Source organism: Parasteatoda tepidariorum, chromosome 4 (genome assembly GCF_982258835.1).
Source record: "Parasteatoda tepidariorum strain Cologne lab strain chromosome 4, Ptep-v5.0, whole genome shotgun sequence".
Taxonomy (NCBI): domain Eukaryota; kingdom Metazoa; phylum Arthropoda; class Arachnida; order Araneae; family Theridiidae; genus Parasteatoda; species Parasteatoda tepidariorum.
In genome coordinates, this window is record NC_141758.1 from 32242266 (window position 1) to 32259799 (window position 17534).

Here is a 17534-nt window from a genome sequence, read left to right on the forward strand (position 1 = left end):
GGAGGTTTACGTGGTTTTCCTCTCCATGTCACACAAAGCGAATTAGTTCCATAAAAAAAGTCATTTACGAAGATAAATTTCCCCAAATACTTGATATAGGAGTTCCCTTGTCTTCTGGATTAGGTAAAATTACAAGGCTGCTGAGTTGAACATTAGTAGTCGTTAACCCTCCCAAAAATTGGGTCAGCTGTTCAACGACGGTTATAAAATATTTCTTTTTAAACTCTAAACTCAGTGGCGCGACAGCCCATAGAGGGCCAAGGCCTACTGTGCCCATCTCAGTTTTCTTGACCTTGGGCTCAGGGGTTCAGGAGCTGATGTTCCGGTCAGGTGGTCAGCCGAACGCGGAGAACCCCCAGTGTTTAGTTCCCAAGCACGGTTGGTACTCATTTATCAACCCACTGAAAGGATGAAGGGCTGAGTCAACCTTGCCCGAGGATCGAACCTGTGGCACGACAGAGCGAAGCGCTACCGCTCAGCCACCGGGCGTCTATAAAATAAATTAGATAGTAAGAAAAATCTTAGCAATTATATTTAGCATGCAAAATTTTAAAACAAGCTAGACAAATTTCTGCACTTTGCATTCTAGAGCCGGCAACAAATGTAATCAGCATACAAAAAGTATTAAGTGCTTTGACGATATTCTTTTAGGGGTATTGATGGTTACCAAGTAGTATCACGGGAATGTCTGCTAAATACGATGCTCGTATACCTAGGACGTCACGTGGATGCCGGCTATTACGACGCTCGTACACATAGGACATCACGTGGATACTGGCTAAATACGGCGCTCATACACACTAGAAATCGTGGGGACCCTGGCCAAATACAATTCTTTTACACATAGGGCTTTGCGAGGATGACGTCTAAATACGGTGCTCGTACAGACAGGGCATCGTGTGGATGCCGGCTAAATACGTCGCTCGTAGCAAAAGGGTTAATGAGCTGAGAAATTTCGTATTGATATAGTTTCAATCTACAAACTATATGTTATTCCTAAAATAAAAATCAACCCTTAATATTTTTAGGCAAGTAAAAATATTTTTGTACATTTATTGATGCAATCTTTATAATACAAATATAGAAATCTAAATCATTTTCGAAGCAAATATATTATTTGAATAATGATACATTTAAAAGTAGAAATTACGAATATATGCAAGTGCAGCAGAAATAAAAAAAAAGAAAACTTGGGTTTCTTTAATAGGATGGGTATTTATTAAAAGCTCAATGGGGAAATTAATAATTTTATTAAAGCATTTTGAGGAAACCTGCATCGTTTCTTCTTGAAATAATAATTAATTTTAAATCTAAATATTAAATTTTTCCCATTTTAATTATTTTTTAAGAATATAATTTGAATCTATCGAAAGAATAAACTCTTACAATTACATTAAAATCAAAATTCTATCTAATCGTACGATAATTATGATTAAGATTTCGCAGTAGGGGATGAATATTTTTTGTCCATAAAAGTTAATGTTTTTTATACTTTAATATATTGAAATACGTCACTTGCGATATTTTTTCCTTGATTAATTTTGATGAAAGAAAAGTTTCAAATTATTTCTATTTTTCTTCAGATATTGCAATTTACAATTATAAATATTATTCCTCCCTCCCCCTCCATTTTTCTCTTAACACGTTGAATGCCGCGCTAATTTTGCATGGCTTGCCCGTCTGGCCACCCCGGTAAATAGCTACAAACTAAGTTTGCAAATATTAGACAAATTTTGCTAGTTTTTTAAAAGGTTTGGCATGACATATCTGAAAAAAGTGGTGAACTATATAAGCCTACGAATCGTTTAGAGATAGTGATGGATAAAAATCTACTAAATTGAATTTACTAAACCAAGAATCATAATTAATAAACTACCACTAGAAAATATTTATTCGCTGTCCGGAGCAAGTTGGCATCTCTGTGTACATAAATGAAACTATTTTCGTGTGTTCTATATTGCATTAATTTCTTCAAACCATTTTAGTAATGATAATAATAATATTAAAAATTTACTCGAATTATGTGTTTTTAATAATCTTGGCTTCGCCAGTCATCGGTGACCCCGTGGCGCTACGAACAAACTCAGTGCCGGTGACCGTGTTAATTATTGTCAAATCAAATGAAGGAGAAAATAACTCTTTTTGGTTATGTACTCTGATTTAAATATGTCAGTTAACACTTATTTCGTGGCAAAACTTTTTAGTAGGCGTAGTTATCCTTATTCTACAAGTTTCGAATGTTTAATTCACTGCCAATTTATTAAAACTTTTGCCGAAAGTGGAGCAGTTGGCATCCCTGATTCGTGTTTCGTAAAGTATATCAATAACATGCATAGTAATATCTTGATCTGAGAATATGCATACGCAATATTTCTTTTTTAAAAAAAACAAAGGCAGTTGCATAGGAAGTCATTAACTTATTATTACTATTATACAATTATTAACTTACTTATAATGGTATTAACTTTAGCTTAACTTCTAATTCACTACCCATCTTTTTTTCAATAACATTCTTTTTACACTAAAATGCAGCGGAAGTGCAATGCTAGCGGGGAATAAATTGAAAAATTATTTTATCAAAAACATTTTATCTAAGAAAACGACGCTATTCCAATCTACCGTAAAACAATTTAAATTTTTATAATTGGATATGAAATTGGCGTCCATTTAAAATTTCAATGACGTCTAAAATAGTGAAATAACCCCGTAGTTTGAATGATTTACACTCTTTAAGAAACGCTTTCCTTGTGGTGGTGATATTACCATTCCATTATTAATTAGAAGCAGAACATTGATAATACTTCCTTTGTCCCCCGATGCATTGTATTGCATTTTGTCTTTGCGTGACCGGTAATTAGTCTTTACCGAATCACTCGTCAGCTTAGCTCGTGTGTCTATGCCATGCGCTTTCATCATATTCCTACCGTGTTGATCTGCTTTCATACGGTGCTAAGAAAATTTAAAAAATGGTTTTAATATCGTACTAAAGAATTTTCAGAACTCTTTTTATTAGCTTTAACTCTAAGTTAAAATTCTACTCTTGAGACTTCACGACAATATATATATATATATATATATATACTCATCTGTGTCGGTTACCTTAGCATCAGCCCCGCCGCTAGGGGCTCCAACTAATTCATCTGAGTGGAAATAAATAATAAATCGCCGAAGCGCAACTGAAAGGTGAATATATATATATATATATATATATATATATATATATATATATATATATATATATATATATATATATATATATATATATATATATAAAATATTTTATAGAGTGGTAGACATTTAAAACCAAGCTTCCATTTTAAATATTTAATTTAATTTTATTTTTCGTATTTGTCTTGCTCACTCCCAATTAATTTATTAAATAAATATGCCCAGATATATTTATGAAGACGTACATAAATGAAGACAAAGAATGAGAAAAAGACAATATATTATGTCTATCAAACAATTATGTCCGCGAAAAAATATGCGTGATCATACGAAGACGCAGTTGGTGCCTTAGTAAAAAACAAAGTGGTAGGGCATTTACCCTTAAATGGCTGCGATTTAATTATACAGGATACATCAGATGTAGTTGTATTGGATACTTTCGTTACAAGGTAGAATGTGCATGCACATGTTCTTCTGCGACATATATGCTGATGTAAGCTTAACCCGTTTTGTCCCGAATTTATGCATTGAAATTATACAAAAAGTGGTTTTATGGAAAAAGTGGTATAATATATTATCGAAATTAATTGGTTTTTCTACTGTTAGGGCATTCAAAAAGTCTTTGATAGATCAAAAAGTACTTTCTTTCTTTAAACAAAACTGGGTGCCTAGACCGCGCAGCGGCCCCTACCCCAATCAAAAAGTACTAGTCCTAGTGTTTTAATTTTTCTGGGCACCTGGGTCGCGAAGCTACCCCTATCCCATTCATCTAGAATTTTTACACTGTTTTGGTTGCCCATTGAGGTAAGCAGGAAGTGGAGTTGCTTTTGTGATCAAAAAGTACTTCCTCCTTTTAATTCTAGATCTAGTCACAGATCTTTCATAAGTTATGGTATCTGAGAATCTTTTAATTCACCCAGATAAATGAAAATACTTAAAAAAATTTCTCACCACAATGAATGTCTTTGAAAAAAGGAACTGTCCTAAATATATGACGCTGGGCGTTAACCGCTTATATATTAAACTGCAATTAATATTACCATTGAGTTAAAAGTTAAATACCCTAACTCATTTCTTTATAAAGGAACCTTTTGCATGACTGTAAAATGAGACATGTGCTCCAGCGGACATAACTCAGCAGTTGACCTAATACTTCGCACAATTCCATAGTTTCATGGCAGGCCTGCCAACTACGCTATTCGCAAAATATTTCATAGAGAGGTAGACATCATTCAAAAGCCAAAACTTTCAGAATTTCGCCATCATTTCGTAAGCCTCATCTCGAAGAAACTACAATTAAGTGGCGTTGCATAGGAACTTTTAAATCATTGCTCTGTAGTGGTGAATAAAATAAGTTCAAATGAATAAAACCTTAAAAATAATACCTTAAAACATAAACAAAGGATTACGTATTTTTCTAACTACACGTGATCTTTTAATACCACTAAATACTGGAACACAGTGGATTTTTATATAAGCCTTCGAATCATTTACAAGTACTGGAGCGAAAAAAACTTCAATTAAAATTTATAAAAGAAAGAATAATACATTGAAGCATAAACTTGGCTACCACTAGAAAAAAAAATTCTTGAAAGAACAGAAAGTTGGCAGTCCTGCCATGGTTGTGTAGCTAGATGTCGAAAGCTGCAATGACGAGCAAAATGGCTTACTCTACCATATGCGGAGCTCCTACTATCTTTCAAATTATAATAGTGGTAATAAATACACATTATCTTTAAAAGGAATACTCTTTTGAAGACACTAATTTTAACAAGTAGAGGTCTGACTGCTTAAAATTCTCATACGTCAGTTATGGAGGTGCCAGCTTGCACCATTTAGCGGGTAAATTTCTTCTAAAGTTAGTAAAAGCTGTGTTTGAATGTTTGATTCTAGTTTAATGAATTCAACTGAAAGTTAAGTAGCCCGCCATTGCGCAGATCTTTGTTCAGGTATCTCACGTTAAGGCTATCAAATTATTTTCAGAATTAACCATAATTTTGCTATTGCAGTTCTTACTCCTTTACCATTTTCAGAGATTTTAGTATTTTTTTTTTCATTTTAAGTGATTTTCCCAGCACTACATATCAAATATATGAAATATCATATAAAATGCAAGTGGCAATACTTTTAAACAGCAGGCGTAATTATCCTCATTCTACATTTATTACTATTTAATTTGCTACCAATTTATTAAAACAATTTATAATTTTATACGCGTCGTTGAACAGCCGAACCAATTCTTGGGTTCATGGCTACCAATATTCAACTACGTAGCCTTGTAGTTTTAAACCCAATCCAGAAGACAAGGGAACTCCTAGGAAGAAATTTGCCTTTGTGGAGGACTCTTTTGATGGAACAAATCCGCATTTACACGGAGAGGATGACTACGAGTACCTCCCACGATTAGTCTGGCGTAACCCATGATCCGTCAACCACTGAGGATATTTTACGTCAGCACTGTGGTCGGTGCAGACCGGATGCAAAATTCATGTCGACCAGCCATCGTTGGAATTCGAACCCGGTTTACCCCATTTGAAGGTGAACGCTCTATCCTTTGAGCCATCGCTGCTCCATTAAAATATTTGCAGAAAACAAAACAGTTTGCCATGGGTGAAAGCCCTTATATAGCAAGACGGAAAAGAGAAAAACCTGGTACGTAAAAAATTTCATTCCAGCATTTTTTTTTCGAAAAAAATGAAATATCTGTAACTATCAAGACTTCTTTTATAATTCTGGCATATATATAAAACTGCTTCTTTTCCAAAATAAAGTGTTTAATCCAGGGGAATTCCCAATACAACTGATGTACTACTGAATCAACTCATGCCTCACCTCATCATGGACTTATTATCTGATCCTAACTTAGAACTTTGAACTGTATATGACCTCTGGACCAAATGCCAAAACAGTGTAGATGAATCGGTTAGAAGCGCTTCGCGCTTAACACCGAGATTCCACTCATATCAATCAATCAATCAAGATAAAGTGGATATTGTTGAAAAATTTAAAAAAAGAAAAAGTAAACTCCTCCCCAAAACTAGCTATAACTGAAATGGTTTTACTACCAGCCTTTCCTCGTTTCCGTCTCGCTTTCACCCCTGCAGTTTGCATTTTGTTTTTTCTTACGCTGAAAGTGGAACAATTAGCATGCTTTTAGTTAATACGGAGCAGTTTACATTTATAGATTGTACGAACTCTGATAGAAAAAGACAGATTAATGCAAAAAGATTTCAAAACAAAAAAAAAATTTCAAAACAAGAAACAAAGATTTAGTAAATATTTCAATATAAAATAAAGAACCATAATTTACTTTCTCTCCCCAAAGATGCGTTACTCAAATAAAAAGTTTAAAAAAGTTAGAAAGATTAGAAAATAAAGGTTGAAAAGTTTAAAAAAAATTAATAAATTAAGCAAGTTTAAATACGATTTTTCTGTTAGTTTAAGTTCATAAAATAAATTCATTTAACCCGTCTATCTTTACCGAAAATGTATTAATTTAAATAATTGAAAGAATTCTTTTTCAGAATGAATTCTCCAAGTCACGTCAGAAGATGGAAAGAGATAATGAGCGAAGTCGAATCCAGTGGCACTTATGAATTAAAGGAAACTGAATTGGTGTATGGTGCTAAACTTGCTTGGAGAAATGCGCCAAGATGCATCGGAAGAATACAGTGGTCTAAATTACAAGTCAGTAATTCGAATATCCCAAATTATATTTGATGTATTGAATAAGCATATAAATAACAATGATAATTTATTATTCAAACTGAAATTGTTTGAAAATCGTACAAGTCTCATAACATTCGAAAACTGAGCATTTCGTAACAAACCACCTCATTATTTTAATAAACTATATAAATAAAATACATGCATATAAATAAAATGTATATTTCTTGGATATAACCAATTTGTGGTTAGCATTATTTTTAACGGTTAATGTTTTACGTATAATACCCTCATAACTTCAAAATTTTTCTCTAGATTGATTTAAGCGGCTTTAAAGTAAAGCAATACATAACTAACAACACCTTATATGTGTAGATAGTAATATCAGACGCGTGAAGCACGAAACTATATCTCTTTTACATAAGAACTTTTATAACTTTTGAACGACTTGTCTAATCAACGTGAAAATGATTTCATGTTATTCTGAATTAATAAACACCAGAAACAATACCTCATTTGTCTTAATAGCAAAGATTAAATTCCCTCTTTTTTTTACTACCTTTCTGATCAACGTGTTGATCAAGGTTCTGATCAAGGTATTGTCTAATCAACTTGAAAATGATTTCATTTTATTCTGCATTAATAAACACCAGAAACAATACCTCATTTGTCTTAATAGCAAAGATTAAATTCCCTCTTTTTTTACTACCTTTCTGATCAAGGTGTTGATCAAGGTTCTGATCAAGGTATTGTCTAATCAACTTGAAAATGATTTCATGTTATTCTGCATTAATAAACACCAGAAACAATACCTCATTTGTCTTAATAGCAGGGATTAAATTCCCTCTTTTTTTTCTTACCTTTCTGATCAAGGTGTTGATCAAGGTTCTGATCAAGGTATTGTCTAATCAACTTGAAAATGATTTCATGTTATTCTGCATTAATAAACACCAGAAACAATACCTCATTTGTCTTAATAGCAAAGATTAAATTCCCTCTTTTTTTTCTTACCTTTCTGATCAAGGTGTTGATCAAGGTTCTGATCAAGGTATTGTCTAATCAACTTGAAAATGATTTCATTTTATTCTGCATTAATAAACACCAGAAACAATACCTCATTTGTCTTAATAGCAAAGATTAAATTCCCTCTTTTTTTTACTACCTTTCTGATCAACGTGTTGATCAAGGTTCTGATCAAGGTATTGTCTAATCAACTTGAAAATGATTTCATTTTATTCTGCATTAATAAACACCAGAAACAATACCTCATTTGTCTTAATAGCAAAGATTAAATTCCCTCTTTTTTTACTACCTTTCTGATCAAGGTGTTGATCAAGGTTCTGATCAAGGTATTGTCTAATCAACTTGAAAATGATTTCATGTTATTCTGCATTAATAAACACCAGAAACAATACCTCATTTGTCTTAATAGCAGGGATTAAATTCCCTCTTTTTTTTCTTACCTTTCTGATCAAGGTGTTGATCAAGGTTCTGATCAAGGTATTGTCTAATCAACTTGAAAATGATTTCATGTTATTCTGCATTAATAAACACCAGAAACAATACCTCATTTGTCTTAATAGCAAAGATTAAATTCCCTCTTTTTTTTCTTACCTTTCTGATCAACGTGTTGATCAAGGTTCTGATCAAGGTATTGTCTAATCAACTTGAAAATGATTTCATGTTATTCTGCATTAATAAACACCAGAAACAATACCTCATTTGTCATAATAGCAAAGATTAAATTCCCTCATTTTTACTACCTTTCTGATCAAGGTGTTGATCAAGGTTCTGATCAAGGTATTGTCTAATCAACTTGAAAATGATTTCATTTATTCTGCATTAATAAACACCAGAAACAATACCTTATTTGTCTTAATAGCAAAGATTAAATTCCCTCTTTTTTTACTACCTTTCTGATCAAGGGACATATATGTCCACCATTGTCTTTCAAATTCTACAAGGCACAATTAAAAAAAATTAGACCACCCACAGTATTTAATAATAGAAATGCACGCGAGATTGAGTTGTAAGACCAACGATATAAACAACAAACATGTCCAAAATATTTAAATTTAGTAGAGTGCTAAATTGCTATTTTCGTAACAGTAGTTATTATTTTTAAGTGATTTTAAAATTAGTTTCTGGCAGTTCTTTCAAATATAATGGACTGGCAATTTAATAATTTAAAAACTTTTCCCCATATGTTCTTTTTTTTTTGGCATGCTTAGAAGTATCATGCATAAATATTGAATAACAAATTCACTTGGATTATTATTATTAATAAGCAATTACCTTAATAGCTTTTTGTTTTCTCATCAGCATCAAATGATTCAAAATTGAGCAAGCTCTTGAATCTCATCACTAAAAGCAAATTTATAGAAAAAAAAGGAAGATATGGTAATCAAGACAATAAAAATAACCTATTTTACTTCAAGCATTTATGGCATTAATTTGGAGGATAAATTATAATGTTTTAACTTAGTGTTATGTATAACTCAAATTAACTTTTGAATTACTTTCTTTTTTTTAGATCGATAATCATAATTTTATCAGTTTAAGTCAGCCAACTAATCTCTCATATTCAAAAAATTATTTTTAATAAAATCATCTTTTTTACTTCTTTTCTTTTCTTCGTGCACGCAACATTTGCCAATTTTCTCTGTCAACGATTTTTCCTTCTTACTTCCTTCATTGGTATTAGTATAGGACCAAAAAACGCAATGAAATTTATTAATCACTTTTTTCCAATTTATTTAACTGCTTATTTGAAGTGTATAGAAGGTACATAAGAACATATAAGGTAATTTAAACTTTAATACAGGAAAATATTTTATGCTGCATTAAGAACCTTTGTTTTAGTAAAAATATATAATTTGGTAGTACAGTACATGCCAAATTAAACGTATTACTGGTTGTCCCTCAACTATCATGCTTGTTGACAAGTACCGTGCTCAACTACCATGCTACCATGCTTGTTTGCGAAGAGGAACATGGAGGTTATAGCTCCACAATTTTGAGACCAAAGGCATGATGGTGGCAGTATGGTCACATGGACAATATTGTTTCATCAACCGCCTATTGAAGCAGTTTGGAATTCAAGTCGTAACCGAAAATAGAACCCTGGACATTCACAATGAGAGCTCAGTACTTTTACCTCTCTGCTATCATCATACCTATGTTATGCCTCAATGCTATGTCATAAGCCAAAAAAATAATAGTAATCAAAAAACTGTAAACTAGTTAATAAGTTTAGATTTATAACGATTCAAATAAATTTATCTTAAAATGATTATTAACATTAACACATTGAATGTCATGGTGTCACCGGTGACCGGCACTGAGTTTGTTTGCAGTGCCACGGGGGTCACCGGAGAAGCCAAGAGACACATAATAGAAACGCATAATTCGAGTAAATTTGTAATTTTTTTATATTATTATCGTTACTAAAATGGTTGGAAGAAATGAATGCAATATAGAACACACAAAAATAGTTTTATTTATATACACAGAGATGCCAACTTGCTCCGGACGGCGAATAAATATTTTCAAGTGGTAGTTTATTAATTGTGATTCCAGGTTCAATAAATTCAAATTAGTAGATTTTTATCCACCACTATTTCTAAACAATTCGTAGGCTTATATTTATCACCACTTTTTTTACAATGTGCTAAACCTTTTACAAAACTAAAAAAAAATCTGTCTAATAATTGCAAATTTAGTTTGTTATTTACCGTTTAGCCAGAAGGGCAAGCTATGTAAAATTAGCGTGGCCATTCATCGTGTTAACCTCTCTGCTATAATCATTATACCTATGTTATGTCTTTATGCTATGCCATACACCAAAAAAAAATAATAATGAAAAAACTGTAAACCGGTTAATAAGTTTAGATTTATAACGATTCAAATAAGTTCATCTTAATATGATTATTAAGATAGTATCATGGAATTACATTATAATAAAAAGACAACACTCGTAGTTTTTAGCTCTTAGTTTAGAATCTAATCAAAATTAAAAAAACGTATTATAAGCTGAGTAAAATAAGAGAAATAAATATAGGTATATATTACCTTGAACGTAAATATTACCTTCAAATTTAGATTACAAAAATATTTTACAGAAAAACAATATCTGTATGGCTTTTATTAATTTAATAGTGATAGTAATAGATTAATAGTGATTAATTTAATAATAATAATAATTCATGACAGCTAAAAAAAAATATAATAATTAATGTGGGAAAACTGGATCCTACCATGTGATTATCCTGCCAATAAAAATATACCAACAACAATGGAAAACTGTATTAGAATTTACTGTATAATTAGACGTATTAGATAAGATAATATATAATAATAGTAATAAGATAATCCAAATATTCTAAACTGGGTTAAATTATGTATCTGTATGAATCTTTACGAATTGATTAGTTTGAAGTATTATTTTTTTTTAGGTTTTCGATGCCAGATACGTTTCCACTGCTCGAGAAATGTTTGAAGCCCTTTGCAACCACATTAAATACGCCACAAACAAAGGAAACATCAGGTAATTATTATGACAAAACACGTATATTCCATAACCACAAAGTTTTAAATTTGTTATAAGCTTATATGACATCATAGTCGTACGGTTTTGCATGTTAAAGCGATTGTTCTTAAAATAGAAGACATTTTTAGCCTTCTAAAGACATACACATATTTACTTAGTTATAGATTTACGAGAGAAGTAAGATATGAATAGTTTTTTCCCTACTTTTTTTTTAAGTTCAAAGAAATCAAATCGAAGTGAAAAGCGCGAATTCTGTGATCTAAAATTCTACCAGAAATCAAATTCTGGGGTCTCACGAATTTCACGGTATGTCAAACTTTCTCAATGACTCCAACGTCACCAACTGAAAGAACATGCGCATCAAAAAACAACATGGGTAGACAAAAAAATCGATATTGTCAAAAATTGTAAAAACAAATCTGGCAACGGGTGAATCTTGTAAATGATCTTTATTCAATTTATGCGTAGAACCAAAGCATTATAAATGTTATTCAGGTATTTTTAGACGCAGTTTCTAAATATTTAGAGTTTAAAAAAAGAGAAAACGATTTCTTATACTGAAATTAAAAATTGAACATTCAAAGTTGTAAATTCATTCTTTATCATTTAAACAAAAACAAAAAAATTTAAAAAAAAACAACTCAGTAAAACATTTTTCATTTTGTTTTTTATGCGAACTAAAGTATCGAAATTATTCTTTTGGATTTAAATACAATAAAAGGAAATTCAAATTTAATAACGAAAAAAACATCATACATACATTTAATAACTTACATATCAATCCATCGCATTCTGAGTATTTAAAACATGCTTATAAAACAAATGTTAGCATTAACATTTAAAATATAGAATAAAATTTTTCCATATTGAAGTGTATTCTCATATAGTGTTATAGTTCGAGTACTTATAATCAGGAGGTTTTACCTCCTGCTCACCGAACCGAGGGGGAAAACATTATTGATTAAAAATATGATCTTGATAACAAATATCAAATTCACTGAAACGGCATTCCTTTCCAGTCCCCCTCATATTTATTTAGGACAGTAAAATCCCATTTTATATACAATTCGTTATATTTTTTATGCTCGTTTAAAAAAAATAATAGCCATCTATATTTATAAAAGACTTATTAAGATCGAAGTTAATTTTAAAGTTCTCATTCGATCCGTGTAAACTTCATTCGTTTGCAATGTAAAATGAAGCTTATAAATGTTTTAGTCTGCTGAACACCATCAATTAGGTTATAAACTGGCATCATCCCAAATCACTCTCTAACTTCAAAAATATTGAAAATTCGACCTCATTCATAATAGACTTTATGTGATTTATTGCATTTTTTTACGGATCTATGAATGTGAAACAACCGTCCTCCAACAAGACAGTAATTGAATAAAGGACTGAGTCGAAACGATGATAGCCTACATCGGTATTTTGCTCGAATTGAAAATGCAAGAATAGTTCTAAAACAGGCTGCAACTATTGACGAACTGTGTGTATAAAGGTTTTAACACGTTGAATGCCATGGGGGTCACCGGTGACCGGTGAAGCCAAATTATTAAAAACACATAATTCGAGTAAATTTTTAATTTTTTAAATATTATTATCGTTACTAAAATGGTTTGAAGAAATTAATGCAATATAGAACACACAAAAATAGTTTTACTTATACACACAGAGATGCCAACTTGCTCCGGACAGCGAATAAATATTTTCAAGTGGTAGTTTATTAATTGTGATTCTTAGTTTAATAAATTCAACTTTGTAGATTTTTATCCACCACTTGTTCTAAACAATTCGTAGGAGTATACGATTCACCACTTTTATCAGCTTTATATCATGCAAAAACCTTTATAAAAGCTAGCAAAATTTGTCGAATATTGGCAAATTTAAGTTCGTAGTTATTTCCCATTTAGCCAGACTTGCAAGCCCTGTAAAATTAGCGTGGCAATTGAAGCAATTTGTGTAAATTAGATGTTAATTCCGTGCGTTGACAATTAAGGATTAAAAATTGTAAGTAATGCCTTAATTTCTAGCCAGCAAGATTCCAAATGACGAAGTCTGTAAAACCTAAACACGCATTTATTGCAGTTCGCGTCATAGCATTTACTGTCTGGGCGTTTCAATTCTAAGACTACTTGTCGACCATCTACTGTTAACATTCTAAGACTTCTCGTCGACTGTTTATTATGAAGTCTCCTGCGAAATTAAAATTAGGCTTGGAAAAATAAATTAGGATTGCGTCTAGTCAAATTAGCCTATGACCTGCAATATCACTTTTCCCTGGAAATCTCAATTTGTTTTATAAATATTTTATTTAGGGTCTACTTTTACTAAGCTCATCAGCTCAATTTATCTTAAAATACATAAATTAGGAACATTTAATTTTTTAAATAATTTTTGAATAAGGTAACAACTGTTTTTGGTCTGGTTATGCACATAATGTTTTAAATTAGATTAACTGTTTTCGGGAATTTAAAATAGGACAACAGTTAAGCTTAAATAAAACAATTCTTTCAGCAAATTCATGGAACAGGGCATAAATTTTTTTCACGCAGAATTTCTGATTTTTGTTTTTAAAAAAATTTGAAAGATGGCGGTGCAGAAAGTAATTGAAAACTGCATCACGATTCTTAAAAATCTCTATTAAGAGAAAAACCCATAACAATATTTTCGAAATGCCGCAATAGGACATGTTGTAATAATTAATTATTTATCTGTGATTTATAGTTTCACTATCCAAAATGTAAATTGCTAACAAATTTTTGAGCTTACATAAGATATTCATACATACCTGCCTAAACTGAACTGAGCTGCAGGGCTCGAAAAAACTCAGAAATTTTACCCGTCCCCGAGGACGGTATGTCCAGCAATGTATCCGTCCTCATTTGAAACTAACCCGTAGCTTCTAAATAAATAAAAACATAATTTTCTCCTATTTATTACAAATATTTATATAAATTGCACAATGAATTAGTAGTTACTAAGATTACAAATACTAGGATTACATTATACAGTAATAAGAGAAATACTAGGTTACTAATAATAACCTAGTATTTATTTTATGAAATAATTTAAATAACAAAAGTCAAGTTATCTGGAATGTCAAATTATCCGAGGGTACTGCGTTTTTTTAAATGAATCAAATATGACGTTTGCCAGTTCCACAATCAAGCCAAGGATTTACAGAGGTTTCTGCACAGAAATCTCAAAAGGGTTTTGCATTTAGATAGATCTTCATAATTGCGTTTAACGCTTCTTGTTTAAGACCAGTACGTAATGTGTTGTTTTGTAAGTTCATTGCTGAAAAGCCCCTTTCAACCGCTACAGTACTCCCAGACAGAGAAAACATCAATTCCACCATACGCAGTATGATACGCTGTATTTCTAGATTAGAGGGTTATTTTAGAACTGAGGCGCTAGACTCTTGTAAGACAACAAAAATTGAAAATGTATCATGAACATTAACGGGAAAATGGCCGTCCACGCGGACGTCGGATTCGAGAAATTCGCTGTCCGCGGGGAATTTTTGACCGCGGAGGACGGGCGGTTTTTCGAGCCCTGCTGAGCTGTATTAATTACCTGGGCACCTCGGGCCGCTTGCGACACTTTTCCCATTCATCTTTAACTTGAACTTTATGGTGTTTCGATGAGGTGGTGGAAATGAAGCAATAAAGCATTATTAATGATAGATGATCATTGAGTTTTTATGGTGTTGTTAGATGCAATAGGATTGTAATGACATACTTGCTCTCAGGTTTTGGTTTATCAGAATATTTTTATCCTAATATTCAGAGTGGTAGTAAATTTCAAAATTTAACATTTTATTATTATCTTAATAAATTCAATTTTGAACGCTTTTTTCTACCACTACGTACAAATTACTTAAACATACATGGAAAATTAATTTCATATCTAGCTACAAATGAAGTAAAAAACTCTGTAAGCAAATCGGGTGGTGGTGCTACGCGCCAAATACCGAGCTATCACAAATATCCAGCTTCTACCTAAAGTAATTGTGAAAACAAAATTAAACAAAGTAATTTGGTAACCGCTTTCAATATTCTGGGAAACTTAGCACTAAGAGGAGAAAAGTAGGCATTGCCATATGATTTTACTGCAAGAGTTATTTTTTTAAACCTTAACCGTTTCTAAGTTATAAATTTTTGAAAATCATCAGTTTTCAGAACAACCTATTTATGTACTACATTTAAAAGGTTTGGTATTATAATATATTCTAATACCATGATATATAACTTTCCTATCTATGTATTTTTTTACAGATCTGCCATAACAATATTTCCGCAGAGGACTGATGGTTTGCGAGATTGTAGAGTATGGAACTCACAGTTAATAATGTATGCTGGTTACAAACAAGAAGATGGAACTATTATTGGGGATCCGGCCAGTGCTGACTTTACCGAAGTTCGTTCATTACAAATTTTAAATTACTTTCTCAATTAATGCAGTATTATAACGAGTTCAAGGAAACGGTGTCTTTTAATATTTATCAACTATTGAGTTACCGAAATTTCAGTCACAGATTCAAATAGATTTCTTAAAGTCTATAAAAAAAAAATTTTTTAAAAATTTCAAATAATATGAAAAGTTTAACACGGTCACGCCGGATGACCCACCGGTAGGTCGGGCTAGATTGTCTCATCTTGGCAGCGCACCGGAGTAAAAACTGGTAACAATAAATTTCCTGTTTTAGTTTTTTTCCGGGAATAATTAAAATCCATAACTACCAATTGTTTTTAACGGATGCAATTTTTATATTGAATTTCTTCTTCGCCGTGATCAATTTCCTTACACTGAATTGTTATTGTTGAGAATAGATTAACTCCTCTCGAATATTATCTAATATTGAAATAGTTCCTCTACCAGTATTTTCTCTTTTCCCTTACCAGTATTTTCACTTTTCCCGGCGTGAACGTCTTAATATAATTGTATTCAGCGCAATGTATAATATTTCTAAATAAATATATATACAGTCACAAAATCACTGATTTTGATTTCCTGGCTCCTTTAACACGTTCACGCCGGGGTGACCAACCGGTGGGTCACGCTAGATTGTTTCATCGGGCGGCTCACAGGAGTAAAAACTGGTAACAAATAAATTTCATTTTTTAGTTTTTTTTTCCGGGAATAATAAAAATCCATAACTACCAATTGTTTTTAACGGATGCAATTTTTATATTGAATTTCTTCTTCGCCGTGATCAATTTCCTTACACTGAATTGTTATTGTTGAGAATAGATTAACTCCTCTCGAATATTATCTAATATTGAAATAGTTCTTCGACCAGTATTTTCTCTTTTTCGTCCCTCTATCAGGCGCAACACCCGGCGTGAACGTGTTAAAAAATTACGAACGTCTCCTTATAAATCTTTCTGCTATGAATGAATCAATAAAGCTAACACAGCACAGTGGTCGACGAATTCATAAAAAGCTGGCCAAAACTCGAAAAATTAAATCGCACAAAAAGTACGAATCATTAATGTTTCTTAGTCTATAAAATTATGGAGAACAATATAACATAATTCGTTAAGACAATATTCAAATTATTTTTATTATATTATCCATAAAACGAGGTTAGAAATTTTTCTCCATGGCATTCAACGTGTTAAATTTTAAAAAAAAGAGACCACGAGCAATCGAAAACAATTGTTTATAGCATAGTAAGATGTAGATTGAATTTCTGAACTGTCACAAGCATAGTCACAGCTATTGTAAGCTTTTAAAATGCTAATAAAACTAACGTGCTATAAAATTCACGTGTTGCTTTTTTAAGAGTTGTTTGTTTAGACTGCATCTTTTTGGGATCTCTAAACAATTTTCTTTCCCTAACGTTTTAGCAATATTTAACACGTTCTCGCCGGGAAAAGTGAAAATACTGGTAGAAGAACTATTTTAATATTCGGGAAGAGTTAATCTATTCTCAACAATAACAATTCACTGTAAGGAAATTTATCACGGCGAAGAAGCAATTCAATATAAAAATTGCATCCGTTAAAAACAATTGGTAGTTATGGATTTTTATTATTCCTGAAAAAAAAACTAAAAAATGAAATTTATTTGTTACCAGTTTTTATTCCAGTGCGCTGCTAAGATGAGATAATCTAGTGTGACCCACCGGTGGGTCACCCCGTCG

At 31.8% G+C, this 17534-nt stretch overlaps 1 protein-coding gene across 3 annotated transcripts in view; it reads left to right on the top strand.

Annotated features, from left to right (window-relative positions):
- The window catches only part of Nos (Nitric oxide synthase), a 236415-nt gene that overhangs the window by 116837 nt on the left and 102044 nt on the right, over window positions 1-17534 (top strand). For all 3 annotated transcript variants that reach the window (XM_071182105.2, XM_071182103.2, XM_071182106.2), the window contains exons 4-6: window positions 6693-6855; window positions 11289-11380; window positions 15664-15805. In XM_071182105.2, the coding sequence (XP_071038206.2) occupies window positions 6693-6855; window positions 11289-11380; window positions 15664-15805 (397 nt within the window). The remainder of the gene's footprint in view (window positions 1-6692; window positions 6856-11288; window positions 11381-15663; window positions 15806-17534) is intronic.